This window comes from Peromyscus eremicus, chromosome 15 (genome assembly GCF_949786415.1).
Source record: "Peromyscus eremicus chromosome 15, PerEre_H2_v1, whole genome shotgun sequence".
Classification (NCBI taxonomy): Eukaryota; Metazoa; Chordata; class Mammalia; order Rodentia; family Cricetidae; genus Peromyscus; species Peromyscus eremicus.
In genome coordinates this window covers 29370164-29394858 of record NC_081431.1, presented here as the reverse complement: position 1 = coordinate 29394858, position 24695 = coordinate 29370164, and the positions used below count along the sequence as shown (strand labels likewise).

The window sequence follows — 24695 nt, the reverse complement described above, 5'->3', positions numbered from 1 at the left end:
TCTTTCCCATCCCTGCTCCTGCCTTCTCTCCACAGCCGTCCAGCATGCTCTGCTCACCGCATCCCGGGGTGCACTGACCATGAACCTCAACTCCTCCCTCGACTACAGGAAGGAGCTGAGCAACCTCACTGCTACCGCCGCCGCCACCGCCGCCGCCGCCGAGGGTGGTGAAGGGGGTGTTGTGACCGAGTTCATCGCCATCATCATCATCACCGTCTTCGTCTGCCTGGGCAACTTGGTCATTGTCGTCACCTTGTACAAGAAGTCCTACCTCCTTACCCTCAGCAACAAGTTCGTCTTCAGCCTGACCCTGTCCAACTTCCTGCTGTCCGTGCTGGTGCTGCCGTTCGTGGTGACCAGCTCCATCCGCAGGGAATGGATCTTCGGCGTGGTCTGGTGCAACTTCTCTGCTCTCCTCTACCTGCTGATCAGCGCGGCCAGCATGCTCACCCTCGGGGTCATTGCCATCGACCGGTAAGTCTGCCTCAGGCTCAGGGAGTGGAAGGACTATGGGATGAGGGGTCTCGGGGCCACCCGCTTCAGATGATTGTGTTCCTGGGAAGGGCACGAGGAGGTTCTTCCTAAGGAGAGTGAGCAAGCTGAGTTCTGTCTCGTCTTTAGCTCCTCAGCCAGAGTCTTTCTCATTTCATCTGTCTGTATTTTGTGTATAGTCAAGGGCCACATGCGATGTTCTGGCAGGTGACAGATTGTGTATTTGATGGTATGTACCATACAGCCTGGTGTGCAGTACATCTTACATCTAAATTTTATATCAGTACTCTATAGCGTCTTCTGCATAACAAAACCACCACATGACAGGGCTCAGAATGCATCCCTGTTATACAATGATGCACGACTGTAACTTTACTTTGTTTTTTAAAAAGAAGGTCCGTTGCTGTAAAAATAAAACAAAAATCCCAGGAACCTATCGTTCTTGTTTTAACCTATAAAATAAGGGCCAGCCAAGGAGAGTGAGATGTCAGAGTAGGAACTGAGCCCAGTCTTCAGACTCAGCCGCTCCTCTCCGCTGTGAGCTTGATGTGTCTTCCTTTGGCTTCGGTCCCGTCTTGACTGGTGGATGCCGACGAAAGCCCGCTTTACTCTTTTGTTCCGTAGAGACAGGCCAGGACTGGCTAGGGGAGCAGAGAGAAGGCAGAGAGCCCAGGGAATGGTACCTGGAGAAGCCTAGAAGGCTTTTATAGCCCATATTGGCCCCGCCCGAGGTGTAACTGAGGCAGAGGCCAGATACCGATGCTCAGGCTGCTTAGCTGCGCCTCAGGTTCCCAGCGTCCGGCCAGGGGAGTGCTGGCTGATCTAGCTATACACGTGTCAGCGGGACTCGTGGAGAAGTTCCCAACCCTCATGTATTGGGTCGCTTCAGTCGTCACACACCAGAACTGGACTTCTTGAAGACAGAGAGAGTGGAATCAAGGTTTATGTGCTTTCCTGAAACTGGGAAGAGTGTTAGGGGGAGGGTCAGGGAAATTCAGAGGGGTCTAGTCAGGGATGCTGTCACAGGCTGACACACAGAGTCTCCAGACTCTTGGGAACACGGTTATTTGGGTTGGACTGGCTTCCCTGAGCACAGCGATGCTGGACCCCAAGGCTGGATTCTTGTTTTCCCTATGGCTTTGTAGAGAATGTAGAAGGAATGAGTCCAAATGAATCTGTTAGCGTCTCCAAATGTCTATTTATTCCAGTAATAAAAGCAGCATAAATCAAAAGAATGAAATAGACAAGCACAGTCTAGCCAGCCAGGGATGTCAGTGCATGTTTCCAGTGTGTTTGCCTCCGGTACTGCTTTTTAGTTGTGGCAGTACATTTTTTATATTTTTCTTTTTAGATTTATTTATTTGATATGTATGAGTGTTTTGCCTGCAGTGGCCAGAAGAGGGCGTTGGATTCCCTAGAACTGGAGTTGTAAGTCTCCAGTCGGGTACCACGAACCAAACCCAGGTCCTTTGCAAGAACAAGTGTTCTTAACCACCGAGCAATCTTTCCAGCTGCTTTATAGTACATCTTTTTTTTTTTTTTTAAAAAAAAAGATTTTATTTTTAATTTTGTGCGTGTGTTGTGTGCATGTGCCTGCATGTACATACACACAGGTGTGTGTGTGTGTGTATGTGTGTGTTTGTAGGTACAAGTGCCTAAAAGAGGATGTTGGATTCTCTGGATCTGGGGTTACAGGTGATTGTGAGTCGCACAGCAAAGCTGCCAGGAACCGAACAGTTGTGGGAGTTCTGCCATTCGGCCCAATGACCAATTGGATGGAGCGGTTCGACCTTGTGGGCGTGGTCTTCTCTGAGGCTAGTCTTAGCTTAAAAGCTGTGGGGGAAGGGGTCGCTCGCTCTCTTGTATAGTCAGAGCAGGAGCAAGCAGCAGCTCCGAGTGCAGTGTCTGCCTTGTTCTGTGTCGTGAATGTACCTTATTGATTTCATTCTCTAATAAATTTTACCTGGCCCCCTACCTCACTGTCCCTCATTACTGAACCCTCATTACTTGCAAGAGTAGCAAGCACAGAGCTGCCTATCTTTCCAGCCCAGCAGGACGGGTTTTTTTGCAGTCACTCAGGGCTCGTATGGGTCTAGGCTCTGCTTTTCTCGCTTAACAATGCCATCATGAGCATCTCCTGCCATCTCTGATAAACTGGAGAATGTACTATTAGGGATCGCGTGGTACTCTGTCTGGGATGGACTCTGACTTATTTTTCAGTATCCTAGTACTGGATTTAGGTGGTTCTACACAGCTCCCTCCAGCGCTCAGGTGACCCTGTCCATTTGTGGGATTGCTATGTCTTCAGTAAAAGTAAAACACAGTTTCAAGATACTTGGTGGAGAACGACAAGGGCCTCTTCCAACAGTTAGACAGATGATTGCGTGACACAGGAAAAAAAAAAGAGTTTGGAAGTTGGTTGGCAGTAGAATCAGATCTTATTGGCATTTTACTCTCCGTTTTAAAAAATAACAGTTTTTAAATACCCGTTCTTGGGTCCTGTGGAATGCAGGTGGAGGCTAAGCAGCCCAGGTGTAGATGGAAGTGGTCCCCTGTGCCCCCCTCCCCCCTCCCCATCGCAGTACTGTCTGCCCTTGGTCATAGCATCACCGGTCTGCAGGAGTAGCTCCAGGAAGATGCAAACTGCTTCCTTAAATCTGGGATCAAGTTAAGTGAAGGCGAGAATGACATATCCTCAGACCGTCAAAATACATCACCAACAGTTCACCTTATGCCGGTGCTGGTGCTGGGGGTATGTGTTGGACTTTTCTAAAGGCCCAGGCAGGGCACGGTCTTGGGGTAGTAAGCTACAGGCATGATCTGAACGTCAAACTGTCTGCCAGTTGGCAGCTCAGGTTCAGCTATGCGTATTGATATTCTTGTAGAAAACAAAAACAAACAACAGCTGCCATAGACAACTACAGAATTCAGTGCTGCTGGTGGGTCCGGGGCAGTGAGTGCTTAAGGAGGGGGCGGTGTTTGAGTGACATCCTAAACAGTAAATAGGATTGCATCTGTATATAGGAGCGCGGTGGTCCCTTAAAGGGAATGGGCTGTGTTTATTCATTTGGTAAACAATTATTGAGCACTTGTACTGGGGATACGTAGCCGAATAAGGCAGGTAAATATGCTGTGAAATTAGTATTGAATGGGAGATAGAGTTGGGGTCGATTAACTGTGGAGTGTTCCACCATGGAGAAGCTACAGGTGCTGTGAGAATTTTTTGCAGGGAAGAGAAAAGATGAAAGGAAGAAGTGCCCAGGGTGCATGCCAAGGATGTAGCATCTGAGAGTCAGAGACCAGGTGACGGGGTTGGACACAGATTCACCTCAGTAGAGCCTCAGTCCTCACTGCCTGACCCCAAGGTCATTCACTGGAGTAGCTGTGAGTGGAGAAGGGACTTCCTTCCGATGACAGTGAGTCACCATGACCTGGTTGTCTTAAAGAAATAACTCATCTCCCCCGTCCACACATGATAGATTCACAGTGGCTTGTCCAGATTTTTATAACTAAGCTGTGTCATTAAAAAAACAAATTGGGGCTGAAGAGATTAACTCAATGGTTAAGAGTACTTGATGCTCTTGCAGAGGACCCAGGTTTGATTCCCAGCACCCACATGGCAGCTCACAACTGTCTGTAACTCCAGTTCCAGGGGCTCTGACTCCCTCCTCTGACCTCCTCAGGCTCATACACATATTCAGACAAAGCGCTCATGTACATAAAAGAATCTAAAACCAAGAGTGAAAGGAAAATTTAGTCTCTTTAGATGCGTGAATGGCGGAGCCTTTTTTTTTTTTTCTTTACTAGGAAACACTTGTGTAGATTAAAATGTGAATTGAGGCCGGGCGGTGGTGGCACACGCCTTTAATCCCAGCACTCGGGAGGCAGAGGCAGGCGGATCTCTGTGAGTTCGAGGCCAGCCTGGGCTACCAAGTGAGTCCCAGGACAGGCGCAAAGCTACACAGAGAAACCCTGTCTCGAAAAACCAAAAAAAAAAAAAAAAAAAAAAAAAAAAAGTGAATTGACGGAACAGGTTGCATCTTTATGCTAGTGTGCGACAGGGGAGACAAGGGAGGAGAGAGAATGGGAAAAGGATACAGTAATCAAAGATGCATGGACCTGGACGTGGAAGTGCGTTCCTTTACTCTCAGCACACTGGATGCAGAGGCAGGTGGATCTCTGTGAGTCCGAGGCCAGCGTTCCGCGACAGCCAGGGCTCCATAATAAAGAGACCCTGCCTAAAATGTTTTTGTTTTTTTTTTTAAGCAGTATAGAAAACAACAGCATGGGTCGTGATTTTTACTGTCACATGTCACGTGACTGTCACGAACCGGACGTATTTATTATGCTGTCAACATTTAGCTGAGTTTGCCTTTGAGACAGCCCTATTAATCTCTGTTTTCCAGATGTACACAGTGATGCGGAAGTGTAAGCCAAATAAGCCCTGTCCTCCTCAAGTTGTTTTAGTTGGTCACGGTGCTTATCACAGCAACAGAAACCAACCAGGATAGTCCCTGAAGAGGAGAGCTGAAGACAGAATAGGATGTCCCTCAAGATAGCTGAAATCTTAAACACAAGAAGGATTTGATGTGCTGACGCGCACACAGGACCACGTCCTTACTAGCGTACAACTGGGCGACATGGTGTAGCCTGTTGCTTGTCTGCGAGGGTTGGGTGAAGGGGTCGGTTAGTTGCCAGAAGTACAAAAGTCCCCACCCAAGAAAGTAGGGCATCCTGTCTCCCTGTTCGTCATCTCTCACCTCCCTCATCTTTTTTTTCTAGCTATTACGCTGTCCTGTATCCAATGGTGTACCCCATGAAGATCACAGGGAACCGGGCTGTGATGGCCCTTGTCTACATCTGGCTCCACTCCCTCATTGGCTGCCTGCCGCCCCTATTTGGTTGGTCGTCCGTGGAGTTTGATGAGTTCAAGTGGATGTGTGTGGCTGCGTGGCACCGGGAGCCCGGCTACACTGTCTTCTGGCAGATCTGGTGTGCCCTGTTCCCCTTTCTCATCATGCTAGTATGCTATGGTTTCATCTTCCGTGTGGCCAGGGTCAAGGCCCGGAAAGTGCACTGTGGCTCGGTGGTCATTGTGGAGGAGGATGCCCAGAGGGGTGGGAGGAAGAATTCCAGTACCTCCACTTCCTCCTCAGGCAGCAGGAGGAATGCCTTTCAAGGTGTGGTCTATTCAGCCAACCAGTGCAAAGCGCTCATCACCATTCTGGTGGTCATTGGTGCCTTCATGGTCACCTGGGGCCCCTACATGGTTGTCATTACCTCAGAGGCACTCTGGGGGAAGAACTATGTCTCCCCAACCCTGGAGACTTGGGCCACATGGCTGTCCTTTACCAGTGCCATCTGCCACCCTCTCATCTATGGACTCTGGAACAAGACTGTCCGTAAGGAGCTCCTGGGCATGTGCTTTGGGGACCGTTATTACCGGGAACCATTTGTGCAGCGACAGAGGACCTCCAGGCTCTTCAGCATTTCCAACAGGATCACAGGTAATTCGGGAACCTGTTAGGAAAAACATCCCTACACCCCCAGGCTGATGTCACCCGGGCTCCTTCTCAGTTACTAAGGGTCTGCAGTATAGCAGTTCTCAGGATGACCCTGGCCTCAAGGCTCAAGGCACAGACTTCCTGTTGTGAAGGGCCACCCCAGAGTAGCCACAGTGACTCCCAAGCAGCTTTGCACCACTTAGCTGCTGAAGGAGCATGCTGAGGAGGAGGTACACATTCCCCTGAGAACGGGACAGGGGACATTGTGATTTGCAAATCCATTTTCTGGAACCCTAGTCGGGGCCTCACGGGCTGGAGGGGATAGGCACTTCTTTACTGCAGAAGGGAGAATCTGAGCCTTGGGCCAGGCTGCCTTCTCCTCTGGCAAGCATGCTGCTCCTTCTGTGTCACCTCCCTTGGCTGCTCTTTCTGTGCCTCGGTGGCTCACTTAGCCTGTCCCTCCTCTCAGACACGTCACCTTGAGCTCTCCCTCCCAGGTCAGTGGTTTCTTCTGATGGTCCCTGGTAGTCTGTTGTCTGTGTGTATGGGGGAGGGGGTAGTCTGTTGTCTGTGTGTATGGGGGAGGGGGTATTCTGTTGTCTGTGTGTATGGGGGAGGGGGTATTCTGTTGTCTGTGTGTATGGGGGAGGGGGTATTCTGTTGTCTGTGTGTATGGGGGAGGGGGTATTCTGTTGTCTGTGTGTATGGGGGAGGGGTAGTCTGTTATCTGTGTGTATGGGGGAGGGGGTAGTCTGTTGTCTGTGTGTATGGGGGAGGGGTAGTCTGTTGTCTGTGTGTATGGGGGAGGGGGTATTCTGTTATCTGTGTGTATGGGGGAGGGGGTAGTCTGTTATCTGTGTGTATGGAGGAGGGGGTATTCTGTTATCTGTGTGTATGGGGGAGGGGGTATTCTGTTGTCTGTGTGTATGGGGGAGGGGGTATTCTGTTGTCTGTGTGTATGGGGGAGGGGGTATTCTGTTGTCTGTGTGTATGGGGGAGGGGGTATTCTGTTGTCTGTGTGTATGGGGGAGGGGTAGTCTGTTATCTGTGTGTATGGGGGAGGGGGTAGTCTGTTGTCTGTGTGTATGGGGGAGGGGTAGTCTGTTGTCTGTGTGTATGGGGGAGGGGGTATTCTGTTATCTGTGTGTATGGGGGAGGGGGTAGTCTGTTATCTGTGTGTATGGAGGAGGGGGTATTCTGTTATCTGTGTGTATGGGGGAGGGGGTATTCTGTTGTCTGTGTGTATGGGGGAGGGGGTATTCTGTTGTCTGTGTGTATGGGGGAGGGGGTAGTCTGTTGTCGTCTGTGTGTATGGGGGAGGGGGTAGTCTGTTGTCTGTGTGTATGGGGGAGGGGTAGTCTGTTGTCTGTGTGTATGGGGGAAGGGGGAAGCCGTGATAATCAGATCCAAACCATAACCTTCCATCAAAGCGTCGTTGTCTAGTGCTCGGAGCTAACCTATCTGGAGGACACCCCTCCCCCTATACACCCCACGACAACGACCAGTAGACGACCACTAGCATTTGTCGTAATGCCCTTGACAAGCCTCTGAGGAATTGCTCTAATCAGAGGGTAGATGTTGTTTTTCAGCATATATATAAAATTTTAGGTTAGAAGAGTTGGAAAAATAGTACAGAGAACTTCCCATAGTGTTATCAACTTACATAACTACAGTACAAGATCAGCCCTAGAGCCCCACACATGTTCTATCTCAGCCCTGCCTGTGCACTTCTGTAGAGGGTTGGTCAGGTCTTTTGTAGAGGGCTCCTGAGTAAGCACCCTGGCGCTCAGAATGATGTTGTATATTTTGGGCAAGAATGCCGCAGGAGTGGTGGGATCCTGTTCATGCATCAGATTAGGGGCACGTGTGCCAGTATATCTCATTATTAGTTGAGTTACCCTCTTGCTTCAGGTGTGCTCTGTCAGCCTTTTCCACTGTTTCCATTGTAATTAGCACATATGCTGGCAGAGATGCTTTGAGACTGGGAAAATCCTAGTTTTCCTCTTGCTCCCACCCACCGATGCTAGCTGGCCCTGGTGTATCTTGCTCACTGTGGTGTGGTTATGTTGTTCTGAAGTGAAGGTAGCTGGGGTTTTAGAGCCACGTGGAGGAAGACCATCACCCAGCTAAGCTATTGGAAAGAGATTTCAAGAGCGCCTCTATAGCTGAGCTTTCTTTGGACCATCAGCTCCCGAACAATGACACTGAGACTTCTTATTAATTATGAAAGCTTGGCCTTAGCTAAAGCTTGTTCCTGACTAACTCTTAAAATTTAAATTAACCCATTTATATTAATCTACGTTCTCAATCCACATAGCTCAATACCTCTCCTCCATACTGTATGCCTGACTTCCTCCGAGTCTTGCTGGCAAATCTCCCACCTCAGATTCTTTCCCAGAGTTCCTGTCTCTCCCTGGAAGTCCCGCCTATCCTTTCCTGCCTAGCTATTGGCCATTCAGCTCTTTATTAAGCCAATCAGAAGGTGCCTTAGGCAGATGAGGAAGAGACAGAGATACATCTTCATACAGTGTACAAAAAGATTATCCCAACACTCCTCTCTCAGCCCGTAGTGCTCACTTCTTCCTGGATGACTAACACCTACTTAGTCTCTTCTCTTCAGGAAACAGAGATCCTCCTCTACCTTCACCCTCAACAGGGCAAAAGATGACTCCTATTACCTATGAACACTCAGGGCCAGAGATGACAAGATGCCCTGTCCTTGTGGCAGTGACATACATATGCGGACTGATTTACCTTGTGGACTAGTGGAGAGCTATTTCTGGACAGGGGAAATCTGGTGATTTTTCTTTTGACCATAGGAAGGAAAATGATCTCCAAGGTTCTTTATTTTTTAGCCTGAAGTGCCTACCCCTTGTCATTTACAAGCTCATGTTCCCAAATGTGACTCGGGAGCCAGAAGGTACATTTAGTGCTTGACTTCATTTTGTTGGTGAATTTATTGGCTCAGATTTTGTAATAACTTGTCTTCTTGGCAAAAATTAGTAGATATTTTCTAGTCCATTGAAGCTAAGAATGAAGAAGAAAAGGAATGAGGGCAGAGAATGACAGAGGAAAGGGTAGCTGGAACAAAAAGGAACATCTGATTCTTGGCCAAGATTTACTGTGTGGATTGTTTTTTGACTGTCCTGGAAAGGACTACCAGGCTGTGGGAGCCATCGGAAAACACCAGACTGTGGTTGGGTTGGCAAACCCCAAGCCATCGGTGGTCTGAGTCTCATTGAGGGAAAAGCAGCCTTGTGGCCGGTGGGTTCTGAGTCCTTGGCTTCTCCAGGCCTGGGAGTGGGCAATGACTTTTCTCCCTGAGAGCCTGGCTGTAGGAGGTCAGTCAGCCATATTAATACCTTAGGGGCTGGGGAGCAAGACAGAATATGGGTCTATCCCAGGGACACACTCTATGGCTGTCCATGCCAGCAGTACCCACTGTCTTCCTGACCAGGAGGGGCAACCCTGAGCCTCCAGGCTTACCAGACCCTGTCGTTGCCCTCGGCACCCAGGACTTTGAAATGCAACTGATTCCTGAACCCGGATTACCTCCCTTGCCATTAACCTGCTTTCAAGCTTGCTCTCTGCCCGTGGGGAAGGCAAGTGCCCAGGTATTCACAAGGGGAACAAAAGATGGCCGGCAAGATGGAGGCCCTGCCATGGTTTTATGGTACGTTTGTGCAGCACGTGAAAAGTTGTCACCCAAGAAGTCAGTAAGTGGAACTATCAGGGGTCCTGATAATTCATGCATCGGCAGAAGCAGAATTCCACACATGCCTGGAATGTCCCAAGCACGTGACAGAAGGTGATTTTGTGCAGAGCTCAGTTCACCCATAATCACTGGGATGCTAGCTGTCACTGAGCCACCAAGCCCTTTTGCTTGTGAGGTCTCATTAGCAGATTCCCATGGTGGGGAGGGGGGTGGTCCTCTAGGAATAGAGACCTCAAGGGCACCCAGAGGCTGTTAGGAGTGCTACCTCATGGTGGGTAGGGCAGCCATGGAGTGGAGGTTACTACCTAGTCCCAAAGGTGAGCTGAGCACTACAGTCAGACGCTAAACCGTGATACAAATGGATGGGGGCTCCTGGAAGAGGGAGGAAAAAAAGGACCATAGGAAAAAGGGCAAGCACTAAATAGCCCTTTTGCTCAGCCCAGCCCTGGGGCCCAAGGACAAGCTTCACTGCCCAGATGTGCAGATGCCTGGTGACTGAGGGCAGAGCTCTGTAGTTATCTCCTGGGAAGGAAGGTTCCATCTGTCATTCACTCAGAAGAAGGCACGTGTCAGCCTTCTTGGGAGGTCTGGGGGTTGGAGGTAAGTAACACTGAGGCCATTGAGGTTTCCTCCTTTCCTTTTCTAAACATCTCTCCTGGTGGTGGGGCATTATGAAGTCTCCCGGTTAGTTCAATCCCTGCTCCACCTCAGAATCCCACCCTACTCTTCAGCTTCTTAAATGCACAGGCGCCTTTTATCTGGTGCATGTTCTTGTGGAGCAAACCTGGTCCCTGGACCTGGCCTTCTGTGCATTTTCACTGGGATGGTTAGAGGTGGCCCGTTCCCGTGGGATATGGTGGTGTTCCATGGAATCTCGGGGTAGTTGTGTCTACTCTTTGGAGGAGACTGCTTCTCAGCTGAGCCACAGTGGTCTGGCTCAAACGATCCCTCTCACTAGAAGGAGACCAAGACACATGTTCCTGGTTTTTGCCGCAGCCTCAGAGATGGTGTCCAAATACACTGTGGCTGCCACCATCCTGGTTGGCAGACGGCCCCGAGGGGCTCCACTCCTCGAATCAGGCCTTTATTGAACATAATAGCCATGCTCAGAAGCCCATGTACCAGAGGGGATAAGCAGGTGCAGGGGAGATTCGGGGGGAGTCTTCTCCAGTTTCAGCCCTGTAACTACCGCTAAGTAAAGTGACAGCTGCTTGTGTGAAAAGGCCCTGTGCACCACTGCACCCTCACCATCCCTCCGTGGCTCTCAGGAAGAAAGGGAAGAGCATAGTATGTCCTAGCGCCCTGCATTCTCAAAACCGCCAGGATAGGAGAGCGCTTCCCCTAGGAAGACTAAGGCAAGACCAGAGAGCGGGAGGGGCCAAAGTCCCTATTAAGCCAAGACCATTCTCCTTCCCCTCCTCTTTTGCATTTATTGATTTTCATTTTGTGAGTATGAGTGTTTTGCCTGCGTGCCTGTGTGTGTATCACATTCCTGCCTGATGCTGCCAGAGGTTAGATGAGGGTGTCAGATCCCTTGGCACTGGGCTTACAGAAGATTCGGAGCCATGAAATGTGTGCTGGGAACCAAACCTAGATTTTCGGCAAGAGTAGCAAGTGCTCTTAACCGCTAGGCTTCCTCTGCAGCCTCATGGCCACTCTTGAGGTAACTGACCCCCTTCTGTGATAACAGGCTTACCTTTCAACACTGCTGGCTTAGAGATTAAGTTCCACCATAGTGGCCATTAAATCTATTAGGCCTGTTTGTAATTTCTGAGAGATTTTTATCTTCATATTTTTTCAATAGTCCCAAACTCTTCTCAATGGATTTATTTTTTGAACTTTACTAGGTACCCAGTTATTGATTTTTAAGATCTCTTTGTTGTCTCCCATTAGATCTACTCCTTTCTTTCTCTCTCATTCTCTGTCTCTCTCTCTCTCTCTCTGTCTCTGTCTCTCTTTGTCTCTCTGTCTCTCTCTCTGTCTCTGTCTCTCTTTGTCTCTCTGTCTCTGTCTCTGTCTCTGTCTCTCTCTCATGCTGGGGTCTTTCTTTAACTGTGTGGCGGTCCCCGTCATCCCCTCGACTTTGGTAGGAAGACACGAGGAAGCCTCTGGTGAGATGGGGCCAGCAGATTTCCTCGTTGTAGGGTGGTCCAACCGGGCCATTCCACGGCCTCCCTGCTCTCAGCGCCCACACGTCTTTTCTGGCTGGTGTTGCTGGGAAGAGTTCTTTTGTGGCTTCTCTTTGCTTCCCCAGTCTTACTGGGACCCTCTCCCTCTGGTGTCTCCATGCCACAGCCCCTGGTTCGTTCCCTCTCTTCTTCTGACACTGGGGAGGGGGTTCCGAGGCTGGGAAAAGCCCTGGCGGGGTCCAGCTGCCTCCAACAGAGATTGTCTGTGGAGCCCACAGTCTCCTGGGCCTGTGGTTCCCAAGCCTTAGCGGCCCTACACGAGAATGAGACTCTTTCCAGGCCTCAGCCGACCTTGGTTCTTTTGTCTGGAGTCACTCAGTTCTCTTTCCCAGGTCACTCTTCTGTCTTCCTCCATCCTTGTGCTTTGCAGCCTCTCCAGACTCCACCTTTGGGAAGAGTTTTTAAATCTATTCAAGTAGAATTCCTGGAAGTTAAGTTTTCTGTGTGTGCCTGGAAGGCTTCCTCACGTGACTGTTCACCTTAGCTTTCCCTTCCGTCTGTCTTGCTGGCTGACATGGTCAGGAAGGTTCCCCGTGGTGAGCCCAGTGAGTCCCTCTGGAGTGGGAAAGGACCAAGGGTCAAAGTCAGGGGAAGGCAGCTGGGGCTTGGCTGTCTTCCAGTGGGTCAGGAGTGAGGTTTTGTAAGGGACGGTGTCCAGAACGGAGCAGGTAGGCCAGGTCCGGTGGGGCACAGAAACTGGAGAGCCGGTTGCCCAGCACAAAGCCGAGGCGCACCGGAGCAGACGGCTTATCTCATCAATGCCCACTTTGCCTTTCAGACTTGGGCCTGTCCCCACACCTCACGGCTCTCATGGCAGGCGGACAGTCCCTGGGACACAGCAGCAGCACTGGAGACACGGGCTTCAGCTACTCCCAGGACTCAGGTACCGTTTCCGCTCTGAAATCCTCTCACTCCGTGTAACTTGGCTGTGTTACTTGCTGCTGGGAGGGAGGCTCATTATTGCCCAAGGATTGCTGGAAAGAGCGTGGCGGAGGGGTAAGGTGTGGGAGCTGGGTTTCTCACACGGCTCTGAGTCTTTAAGTTTTCCTGTGCCTCTGTTCTCCCCTCTGCTAAATGGGCCTCTGGGTGCCTTCTCTCCCTACCATGTGGTGTCCTGGTGAGGTTCGAAGCACAGGAAAGCCTTTGAAAAGTTCAAATTTAAGCCAGGCATGGTGGCCCACGCCTTCATTCCCAGCGTTTGGGAGGCAGAGGCAGGCGGATCTCTGTGAGTTCGAGGCCAGCCTGGTCTACAGAGTGAGTTCCAGGACAGCCAGGACTACACAGAGAAATCCTGTCTCAAAAAACCACCATCACCAAAAAAAAAAAAAAAGAAAGAAAGAAAGAAAGTAAAAATTTGAAGAACTTATGCTTTTATAGTACTTATCCTATAACTGACTGGCCAGGCCCTGGCGTCCATCTGCCTGGTTCTTGGCCTCCTTCCTTGGCTTCCTGATGTTAGGGCCAGCTCCTTGGACTTGTGGGAGCCATGGCAGCTGGATCCCATGTTTGTTGAGTGGCCCTGGGTGGGAGCAAACATGGTCAGAGGCTGGAAGTGTCTCTTCATCCACTTAGTTCACAGATTTCAGTTGGAGAATTGAGACACCTGGCCACATCTGCGGCTGGTGCCTGTTGATGCTGTGGGCCACGGAGCGAGTGGTACCCAGTCCCCAAACAGGCAGCAAGCGCTGCCTTCAACCCCAGCTCTTCTATCTCTGCACCCCGGGAGCTTTTGTCTTTTTGGTTGTGAACCTTTAAGAGCTGAGCCCTCTCTCCAGCCCCCACTGGTGGGAGCTTCGGAAAAGTCACCTTGGGCTGTGGAGAAAGAGCAGTTAGTGAAGTCAGGACCAAGTAGGGCTCAGTGAGTGAATGGCGGGGGCCAGAGCTCTTCTGCCTGAGTGTGGGGGGACAGCCGGGGAAGTAACAGAGACCAGCCTTTCCCTCCAACCGCAGAAGAGGGATTCAGGTCAGTTCCGAGACACCATGTGATGGGCAGGCTGCCAGAAAGGGGACAGCCTCAGAGAAGACAGAATTTTCTCGACGGATGGTCTCATCTAGGTGCCAACCCTCTCCCACCAAGGGTTCCAGGACATAGTGTCCTAAGGCGATGGGTGGAGGGGACTACCTCAGGTTACCCGGGTGTTGTTCCTCAGGTGCAGCCCACTTTTTTCTCCCTTCCTTCCTTCCTTCCTTCCTTCCTTCCTTCCTTCCTTCCTTTCTTCCTTTCTTCCTTCCTTTCTTTCATTCTGTTTTTTTTTTTTTCTTTTTTGACAGTAGGTTAGATTATCTGGTCAGCTGATGGTGTGGCGGCCCCACTACTGTCTGAACCCCTGGGATGAGTGACACACAGGCTGTTTCTCTCTCAGACAGCTGCTTCAGGACAGTTAGTGGAACCGCTCGTGGGACAGAAGGGCTGGCAGTCAGGGTCATGAGGGATGGGGGGGGGCGGGGGGAGGAAGAGGCCTTGGTGTCTGGAGCTACATATGCGCGGTCTGTCCTTTGCTTTAGGGACAGACGTGATGCTGCTGGAAGACTGTGCTTCTGACGACAACCCTGCCCCCCACTGCACGTGCCCACCTAAGAGAAGGAGCTCCGTGACATTTGAGGACGAAGTAGAACAGATCAAAGGTTGGTTTGTGGGACTGCTTCAGTAAAACATGTGGGCCAGGAAGGGATCTTAGCCACGGCCTTCCCACAGAACACGCCAAGGCTTTGTCCCCTCTGCCTCCTTCTGATTACTGCAGCTCTATTGGTGTCACCGGAAACTTGACTTCCGAGGCATCTGACTCAGAGCACGCAGCATCTAAGGTGGGACAAATGCAGCTGTAGACACACACACACACACACACACACACACACACACACACACACACACACATACGCGGAGAGAGTGAGAGCTCCAATGGACAGTAGAAATATGGCCTAGTGAGTGGAGGCCAAGCTGCCATCCCGATGAGTGGACCTGAAGCCTTCGAGGACGAGAGCCCGTTGACTGGGCTTTCCTGCTGTAACACTCAGCATCCGTGCGGCTCCGGGACTTGGGGTTAGTTTCCCATCCAGACACGCCAAGTAGACAAGTAGACAGACGAGCCGCTCAGGCTGCCCTAGGGTGTGGGCATCTCACCGATTGTGAATATCCATTGGCATAATGGAGCCAAGAGTCTGCTGGAGCCCCGGGTTTTAAGGTGTAAATGCTGAGTGTGAAAATAAACACGGGCCCATTACTGACCTCCTTGCACCCCGCCCCATTTCCATCCAAATGGAGGGGAGAGGTGGTGGAGGAGCTCAGAGGAGAAGATACTGAAGTGTCTACTTCTCTGGCCAAGGAGATTCAGTCACAGAGCTAGCCAGCAGCCTTTCCAGAGCTTGTATTACCTTCCTGCAGGATAATGAGTCAGTCCAGCTGCTCCCCAGACCTCCCACACAGAGCCAAGCCTGCCCTCTGTCAGGGGGTGGGGTAGGTCTCGAAGCTCCCTCTGCTGGTCTGAGAGCAAGGTGCTAGCAGGGAACGACAGAGAGCAAGATAGGGATGCTAAGGTCCTCTCCTACTGCCTTCTTTCCTGTAGAAAGTGGGGCACAAACTGCATGTTCTCCAGAAAACATAAGAGGAGGAGAAGTTCCCCCAAATATCCTGAAAGCCTAGACAGTGGTGTCCGTGATAGCTCTGCTGTGGTTTGGAAATTAAAAGCCACCTTCATTCTCTCGTCTCTTCAATGCAGCTGTGGGGGTGGGCAGTGGGGGTGGGGTGGGGTGGGCAGGGTCCTAATGCCTCATAGGATGGTGGAACTGTTGACATCACTCCCAAACCTGAGGCTTCCCACACTTACGGAAGCTCTGAGTGGAGTGCACAGGAGGAGACCTGAGGTTTCTAAGTTCACAGCCGCGAGTTAGGCTGTTCCGGGGAGGTGCGGGAAGAGAATTCTTTCGAAGACATCAAAGTTAAAACATTTTAGGAAGAATTCACTTACTGACTTGTCACAGTAACCATGTGAAGTAAGAGATTTCTTCTCTTTATAGATGGGGAAAATCATGCCTGGCATTTCTCAGGTAGTAAATTGGGAAGTCCAGAATTTTAGCCTGGGGAATCTGACATCAAAATCCATATACATGTTATCTCTTGTCTCCTATCCCTGGGGCATCGAACCAACAGAGGCCGTATTCCCGGGATCGTCATGGGTCCTGGCTCTTGTTCTAACCTCCCTTCTGCCCTTCTCCCACAGAGGCTGCCAAGAACTCTGTTCTTCATGTGAAGGCTGAAGTACACAAATCCTTGGACAGTTACGCAGCCAGCTTGGCTAAAGCCATCGAGGCTGAAGCCAAAATCAACTTATTTGGGGAGGAGGCTTTGCCAGGGGTCTTGTTCACAGCTCGGACCGTCCCAGGGGCTAGCTTCGGGGGGCGCCGAGGCAGCAGGACTCTTTTGAATCAGAGGCTGCCCCTGCAGAGCATTGAGGAAGGGGGCATCTTAGCTGCAGAACAGAGATGAAGGCCTCCGAGGGAACTGGGGCCGCCGTGGGGCTACCGGTACCGGTGTCTGTGCCGAGGCCCTGGAAGACGTCACCCCTCACGGAGGGCCAGACGCTGGGAAGGAAACATGGGGTGTGCAGCCAGAAGGACCGAAAGTTCTGACTTCAGTGTCTGCTGTGAAAGCACAAGTGGGCACCTTCAGGGTCCTTGGGATGGAACGAGGCTTCCAAAGCACACTGAAAAAGCAGATGGAGATGTGGCTGCTGTTTCGGGGGGACTAGAGACCAGGGGTTGAAAGGGAAGCCACCATGTGGATCATGTGTTCACCAGCACCCTGCTGGTCTAAGTGCCCGTGGTCTCAGAAGCAGTCCCTACTCTGTGCACCTCGTGGGATGCGAGACCATCTGGGGTTCTGTGTGGTTGGTCCAGGCAGCATGGGCCCACATGTACTAGACTAAACACGAGACAGTCCAGGGAGCACTCAGGAGTAGAGCACCATACACAGACACCCCATATCTACTGTCCTAATTAGGATTTGGCCTTTGGTGGCACCTGCTGCTGGCTTGTAAGAGCAGGCCACAGGCCATCCAAGATGGGGCCAGCCCACCCACCTCTTTGTTGACAGATGTTTTAGTATTTGAAAAGGAGGAGGAAACCACTATAAAAGACAAGGGTGAGTACCAGGCATTTCATTTCCCAAATTAAAAAAACCAGGAGATGAGGGCGCATCACTAAGACTGGGGCTGTGATGTCACGTACAGCAGGGAAGAATCTGGGGGGCAGTCCCTCACACAGATGTGAGAGGTGCTTGAGTGACTGACAAACGTAGTTGGCCTCAATTCCCAGGAGCAATTGTGACCGTCACTGCAGCTTTGGGGTGGGCACAAGGTAGAAAGGGCACTGGAGCTGAGTTCACAGCCTGGGTTCTTGGCCCAGCTTGGTCTTTGCGTATCATCCGGAACATCCTGTCCTGTCACTAGGCCATTTGGAGAAATGGGAGCGAGGAGGGAGGAGTTGGAACGAGTAATCTCCAAGATAATTTCCAGCTCTGATCTTTGATGTCTTCGGAATTTGTAATTTAAGAGATGGGAACAAACTGAACATGACCAGTGGATGAACCAGCATTTGTATACTTTTGAGTGTTTACCCAGTGAACACACAGAGAGCTCTCTGCACACTCTGGCTGTGTGTCTTTGTACCACTTGGCTGTTTAGGGCAGTCCTAAATGCCCACTACTGAGACCTGGGTATGAAGAGGGTGCCACAGCTGAAGCAAAGGTGGGGGAGCAGGTGGGATAACTTTGGGTGCTTGCTGTGGTGGTCAGGAAGACAGCCTTCCCTGCTGCTCTTAAGTCTGGGTGCTTCGATAAGCTAGGCTCAGGGCTCTTCACTTCACAGAGCAAAGGAAGACTCCAAAGCCTTTGCCATGTCTGCATGTCACATCCAGAGTGAATTACTTTTCCAGTGTGTTCTGTGGGCTGCCTGGCTCCTGGTGTGGCAGTATCTTTTTCCTGTGGCTCCTGGGCTGCAGCTCACTGAAGACATTTGTCTTCTTGTCTACTCCAAGAGAGCTGTGCAGGGGATTGGCAGGGTTTTGGATGGAATGGCAGGGGGCCGAGGACAGGTACTGCTCACGCTCCTGGCAGCATTTCTGTTCTCTTTCTGTTATCTTTTTCTAGTACTTGTCCGGTGTCTGGAGGGACTGTATTCCTGATTAACCAGTATGCACACAAGTGGAACATGGCACAGGCCTTGCCCTCTAGGGATGGGTTGCCAGCCAGTTAGTGCAGTAGATTGGCTTAAGAACCAAGGGTCAGGGAGGTCTTTCTCCATTACCCTGGTCTAGGCTTTATGGAAAGGACGCTGAGGCCTCCGAGTACTACTGGCCGATCCCCGATTCACTGGCATACAGGGAGAGACATCTAAACTGACCTAGAAAACTGAATTTTCAGTGTTTTCAATGGAAACCCATGCCTTTTAATGGAGTGAGGCTTACTCATCTACCCAGCATGCAGGCCTATACAGCACCTCATTGAGCACTGGGGCAGTAACACCAGTGTTTACCGAGAGAGAGAGAGAGAGAGAGAGAGAGAGAGAGAGAGAGAGAGAGAGAGAGAGAGAGAGAGACACGGAGGGAGAGGGAGGGAGGGAGAGAGAATACTGTTGTGGCTTCAGAGCATCAGATAGTGATGGCAGGACTGTGGCTCCAGAGGGTCTGAGTGTTCCAGCTAGAGTCCTAGGGCTGGGCCAGTGAAGCAGGTGACCATCTCGACCAAGTCTTGGAGAATGTGTAGGGGCCAGAACCATGCTTTTGCATATTCAGGGATTCTGGTTTGCTCAACTGAGCTAGAGAGAAGGTGGGCTGGGGAGAGAGGGAGAGTAGTCCCATACATTCTCCTTTGTCCTCTGTGGAGGACACCTGCTTTTTGTGTAGAAGCCTACCATCCCAGCTGAACTCAGTCATGATAGCTGCAAACTTCTGAGCAGTGGCAGGCCTGAGGCCTTCCCCGGGGACTCATGGGTAGGGGCAGGTGGGCCATTTGGCTACTTGTTTGCTTAAATACCTCAGTCCTGATTCTGACAGGATCACTTGTAGGGCCATGGCCCATCTCTGCTGCTGCTTTACGAAGATTTTCCCCTTGACTTGGTTCCTGCGTTGTGTCCCAGATGCCAGCTCTGGGCCCTGTTGCGTCCAAGAAGGAAGGCATTGAGTCTGGTACTACAGTGTACACAGCTCAGCACCTAGTTTTTCCCCTGGCCAGACAACCCAAGCTGGAGTTCAAAACCTTAGACACTAGATGGCAGCAGCATGGCTGTGGAGAGCAAAAGATAACCGTGGAGGCTTGCTCCTCCGAGCCTTGCCATGACTACAAACCCCTGGCCTTGACAACTGATCCTTCTCTTCTATGTGTGACCCCTCTTGGGGTTCACAGAAACTACCTGCACAGAGCTGTGTGATCTTAAGCAAACCACTACTCCTGGGACAGGCAGGGAGGAAGATTGTAAAGACAACGGCCCATTGGTGCTAATGTTCTTAGATCCTCATTTGTGTGTAACTCTGATTTCATCTTTCAGCCGAGAATTAGACCATCACTACCGAGACAAACTCAGTACTTGCAACGGGGTACTGTAGATTGGGTCTAGACAAGAGGAAAGTGAGGCTGAGACAAGAGAGAGCACACTCGTCTGTTGAGATAGGACTATTATGGGTGCTTTTCCAAGAGGACAACGTGCTCCTTAGATTCGCAGATTGGAGAGACATTTATCAGTGGACCATAAGATGAACTCATGAAACCTGTTCAGCCTCTCGTTTCGTCTGTCTCCTGTCTGGAAGGAACAGTGAGGATGCTGTGGCTTAACAAGACGAGGCCAAGAACAGGCATGTATTGGGCCCCACTGTGTGCCTCACCTAAGACATCCAAGAGCCTGTTGTATGCTAGGCACCAGTTGAGAGCTTCAAATGCCCCATCTTCTTTTGTTTCGGGCAGATGGGACACAGTAGGGACAGTGCTGATGTGGTGAGGCGAGGTTGCGAGTTAAGGTCTCAGGTGGCCACTTACTGGCTAGGTGTTTGGGACACGTGACTCAGTATTCCGGCATCTATAAAATGACGGTTTGTAATCTGTTCATATATGGGGACACAGAATCCAAGGACGCTGCCTGCAGTGGGTGCTTGGTGGACTACAGAAGTGCCTGCAGTGCATCCACCACGGACATAGGTACAGGCAGACCTGAGTCACGGGGCTTGCTTCTCAGTGTAACTGATGGGGCAGAACCCTGCCTGTTCCACAGGGGTCCCTAGTACCTGAGCACCTTCAAAGCCTGTGTTATTCCATTCAGGATAATTAACTATGTGGAGGGTTGCTGCCCTGGGGGAATTATTTGATGTTTAGGGTAAAAGGACTTACTGGGAGTGAAGGAACATTGGCAAGGGACAAGCAGTGGAGAGGAGGGTGGGAAGGCTGAGGAGAACTGGGAACACGAGAGGCCAGTAGGAACAAACATGAGCTCTTCTAGTGAGAAAGTCTTCCTTCCGCGTTAATGACCTGCTCACACATAAAAGAAATCTCTCTACAATACCCTGAATTAAAGATGATGTTACAGAGTCCCGATCTATGTCAGCTCAACTTTGACCTTCCTTATACCTAGAAAAGCCACCCTGCCCCCATGCCTTTAGGTGCTGAGGACCACTCAGTCCAGCAGTAACTGTGTCTGGCTCCCAGCTCCCAGGGCTCTTGTCTTCCCTGGAGTGTACAGAACCTGAGGAAGACCACAAGAACATGGATGTGACCAGCCATAAATGACTACAAGGAGGAACAGGCAGATACTGTTCTTGTGGGTTAGGGAGAGAGGAGATGAGAATCCAGGAAGGCCATTAGGAAATGGTCTCAAAATGAGGTAAACCAGAGGCACAGCCAAATCCCTAGGTCTTGGTCATGATGCTGAGAGAAGGAACAAGCCTTGTAGCCCAAGGAGAAGGAGGCACAGGTGGGTTAAAGGTCATCCTTAGCAGAGTGGGTCAGCTGGGCTTTATTAGATGGGGAAAGAACTAAGGAGCTTCAGGGACTTATCTTACTGACCCAGGCCTAAAACATGGCCTTGAAGGCCCAAGGTCAGGTGATCATCTGTTGGGAAGAATTCAAAGCACAGACACCAATCTGCACAAGGTACCACGAGCACAATTTGGGTCCGTGTAATGTTGGCACACAATCTACCACTATTTGAAACAACGAAAATCACAGGTGAGCCAGCTCCTCCCAGAGGAAAGGACAGTCCCGGAGGACTTGGGTGACAAGACCATGCTGAGTGTGACAGAAAGCCCGCGTGCCTGGAAATGGATCTGGCATTGGTATAGACACGCTTGAAGGAGAGTCCTGGGTGCTTTCCTGATGATGTATACCTGCAGGAAGAAGTGGTTAAAAACCAAACTTCAAAAGTAAATAAATAAAAACCAAGCTATCCCTGAAATATATTTAACTTGAAGTTTTGGATGGTGTTTTTGAAGATAAAATTGTCTAGGGTTATTATATATAAATCAGTATTTATGAATAAGTAAAAGTGTATTTAGACACATTTTGTTTACCTGATTAAATGTTTTTGGAATGTGTAAATTGTCCGTTTGCACTTGGACTTGTGGTCTATGGACTTTTCTGGGTGCCTGTCCCTTCCCCCAACTTCCTCCAGCCCTATTCCTATCTCAGGTTCCCATGAGCCTAGAAGAGTATTGAGCAGCAAGAGGGAGCTTACCGCGCAGAAGTGGGAGTGAGGATCCCCATAGTAGTCACCTGGATAGATCCATTAATGCGTTTCAACTCCCCAAGGCCGGTAAACTCAAGGAGTATTGGGTTACATGACTGTTGCTTACCATAGTCAAGATACTCTAAACCCAATTTTTCTTTTTTAGTGTAGTCCTGGCTGGCCTGAAACTCAGGAGACCATCCTGCCTCTGCCTCCCAAGTACTGGGATTAAAAGCGTGCACCATCATGACCAGCTTTTTGTTTGTTTGTTTTTGTTTTTTTTTGAGATAGGGTTTCTCTGTGTAACAGCCTTGGCTGTCCTAGAACTATGTAGACCAGGCTGGTCTCAAACTCACAGAGGTCTGTCTGCTTCTGCCTCCTAAGTTCTGGGATGCTGCAGGCCGCAGGAATATATCGTAAGAACTCAGCTGGTTATGGCAAAGTCACTGCCTGGAGGGATCAGGGAATTCCTCCAGAGGAAGCTAAATCCCAAGGAGTTTTTGGTGTTATTTGGCTTGTTATATTATACATCAGCTGTCTTCTGTTATGAAAATCATGTGTGCCTTCATAGTTTTCCCAATTGACTTTTCCCTAAAAAAGGCTAACAATGTGGACTGATCACTCTCTGGACATACACATTCCAGGTATTTGGAGAATAGCCTCAGGAAAGGCTTTCTCTGGAATCAGATATCTCCCTTAGCCACTTTCAAGGACTAACAGGAGACACTGCCCAGGTGGGCGCCCAACTTTCCAGGACTAACAGTGATAACAGCCCACATGCAAGTCTCCTGACTTAAGGTAAATTCCACAAGGAGACACCGCCTAGGTGAGGTGGACATTAAGTAATAGCTTTACACAATTTAGCTCGGACCCTCCCTTTTTATACCGGGACTTCCAGGGCATGGGACTGAGAAGAGAAAAAGAGAATGGAAGAACTAGATGGGTAAGAACTAAAGAGGAACAAACTAAGATGGGGAAGAACTAGATTGAAGGGCTAGAAGAGAGTACTAGAGGAACGAGATGGGAGATAAGGAAGAGCCAGATGGGGAAGAACAAGATGAGGAAGAAACAGATTAGAGAGAAGGAGATGGGAGAGGAGCTGATGGGGAAAGAACTAGATGGATGAGAACCTAGAAGGGACAGAACTAGATGAAGGAATTAAGATAGAGCCTAGAGGGGACAGTAGATAAATATAGAGAGAAATCAGGCAAGAAAGGAGCTAGACATGAGAGCAGAATAGAAGCTGTGTAGAGAGAAAACGATCACAGAATAATAAAGTGTATGACTAAGGAGTTTCGTGTACATAGATTCATTTCTTTTCATCAAAGATTAATTATCAGCTGGTTGTAGATTCTTCCCGGACCCTGGGAGGGGACTATCGAGGGGCTGGACCCCCATAGTCCCCGATACTGGGATTAAAGGTGTGCACTACCACTGCCTGGCTCCCATGACCAGCTTTTAAGCCTGGTTTTTAAGAGGTTTAATGAACTAGCACTTTTTAGTCTGTCTGTCTATCATCTATCCTATCTAATCTACCTACCCACCTATCCAGTCCCTTTTTCCTCTCACAATCAAAGACACTGAGTAGCAGATTGTAGCACAGACACAGCCCTCTCTGCACCAGGTTCACCATTTCCTCTCCTCACCTGTTCAAACGGACACCATCTTTTTGTCTGAGTGTGTAAGCGAACCTTGGGGCCAGTCTCCTAACTCCCTGCCTCTCCTCCACTGACTCTTGGAAGTGGTCAAGACTTAATCCTGTCTTTGCTATATCCTTAACTACTTGTCTAGTTGGCCCGTTCCTGAGTAATACACACCAGCTGTTTACATAACTGCTTTGCTAGTAACAGACCCGACTCCTTGGATAGGACAGCTTCAAGTTCACAGGCAAGTGAACAGAACACACACCGACCCCATCCCCCATCAGCATACTGTGCCACCGTAGACACCTGGCATTGCCTTTGGTCTAGTCTTTCCCTACAGCTCCCCTTTGACCGGAGTGTTCAGCACCCTGCCCCCTACAAATCCACACTACTGGTTTAATGGAACATCTACTTTCTTCCACGACAAAGAGTGTTCTTGTGGGGAGGAGGTCTGTTTCTCATAGAGATGGCTCTGTCTAGCTACACCTTCAAGCATGTTCATGGCCCAGCTGGAGACATGGTATGTCTTATTTTCAGTATCTGATTCAGTCAGTTCTTCTGGCAGGATATTTAGGTTGCTGGAAATGACAGGAACAGTTAAGCTACTTGCTGATTAAACCAAAAGTGAACTGCTTTCAACAAAAGCAGCTGGTATAGCAAACACCGACAGAGGGCCCCATGCTTGAGATGACCATGGCAGGCCACATCAGATCTGCACTGGCCTGGCCTTTCGTCTATCAGGCAGCTATGCAGGGTCTAAAAGCCACTTCTGGATGTGGTCCAGGGGGGTCCTTGCTTTTGAAGTAGTCCTTTTGTCTCACTAAATGAGAGGTACACCGCTCTGCATGCCAAAGTATTTTTATCTATAAGGTATCAGGAGGCAGCAATTGCCTCCCTCCCATCCGGCAGACCTGGCTTCTGGAAGAGGCTTGCAATATGAGCGGCCATGGATGCTTGTGCAGATGATGAGTGGAAAGAATATAAATACAATAGCCAGGCATTGAGAAGAGATTTTATTTTTTGTAAAGGGACTGGAGAGAATGTGCATGTATTAGACTGAGGAGATGGAAAAGGTTAAGTCTGTAAGACACACACAGGTCTGGGTATGGAGGACTGTCTGAAGTGGATGTGGATGTTAGTCAGCTAACTGACTGCTGTGAAATCAGGAATATGGACAGAGAGGTAGACCAGAAGGCAGCACCTTCAGTTTGTGTTAATGTGAACCATCCACAAGGCTCTGACTGATTCAGACGAGGTACCACAAGTCATGAGACAGTAGCTCAAGGTGAAGAAAAGTACCTTGGGAAGAGAAATATAAAGGCCCTTTGACGTGATCTGGTCACACAGAGGTCAAGATGGAAAAGGTTTCTAAAGACAGAAAGTCCTCTTTTGTTAGAGAAATGACTAGAAAATATGGGTCAAAGTAGCAAAGAATTAAATAAAACATCAAA

General features: G+C 49.9%; 1 protein-coding gene across 1 annotated transcript; it reads left to right on the top strand.

Moving 5' to 3' along the window:
- The first annotated feature begins 43 nt into the window (after nucleotides 1–43).
- Gpr161 (G protein-coupled receptor 161) lies at nucleotides 44–18467 on the top strand. The gene is made up of 5 exons (XM_059280555.1): nucleotides 44–474; nucleotides 5275–5999; nucleotides 12679–12783; nucleotides 14406–14525; nucleotides 16118–18467. Exons 1-5 carry the CDS (start codon nucleotides 80–82, stop codon nucleotides 16381–16383), a joined length of 1611 nt encoding a protein of 536 aa, XP_059136538.1. The 5' UTR covers nucleotides 44–79; the 3' UTR covers nucleotides 16384–18467.
- The last annotated feature ends 6228 nt before the right edge of the window (nucleotides 18468–24695 follow it).

Coding starts and splice junctions, on each gene's coding strand:
- Gpr161 (XM_059280555.1), top strand. CDS start 80: ATGAACCTCAACTCCTCCCTCGACTACAGGAAGGAGCTGAGCAACCTC. Junction 475..5,274: donor GGGGTCATTGCCATCGACCG/GTAAGTCTGCCT, acceptor TTTTTTTTCTAG/CTATTACGCTGTCCTGTATC. Junction 6,000..12,678: donor CATTTCCAACAGGATCACAG/GTAATTCGGGAA, acceptor TTTGCCTTTCAG/ACTTGGGCCTGTCCCCACAC.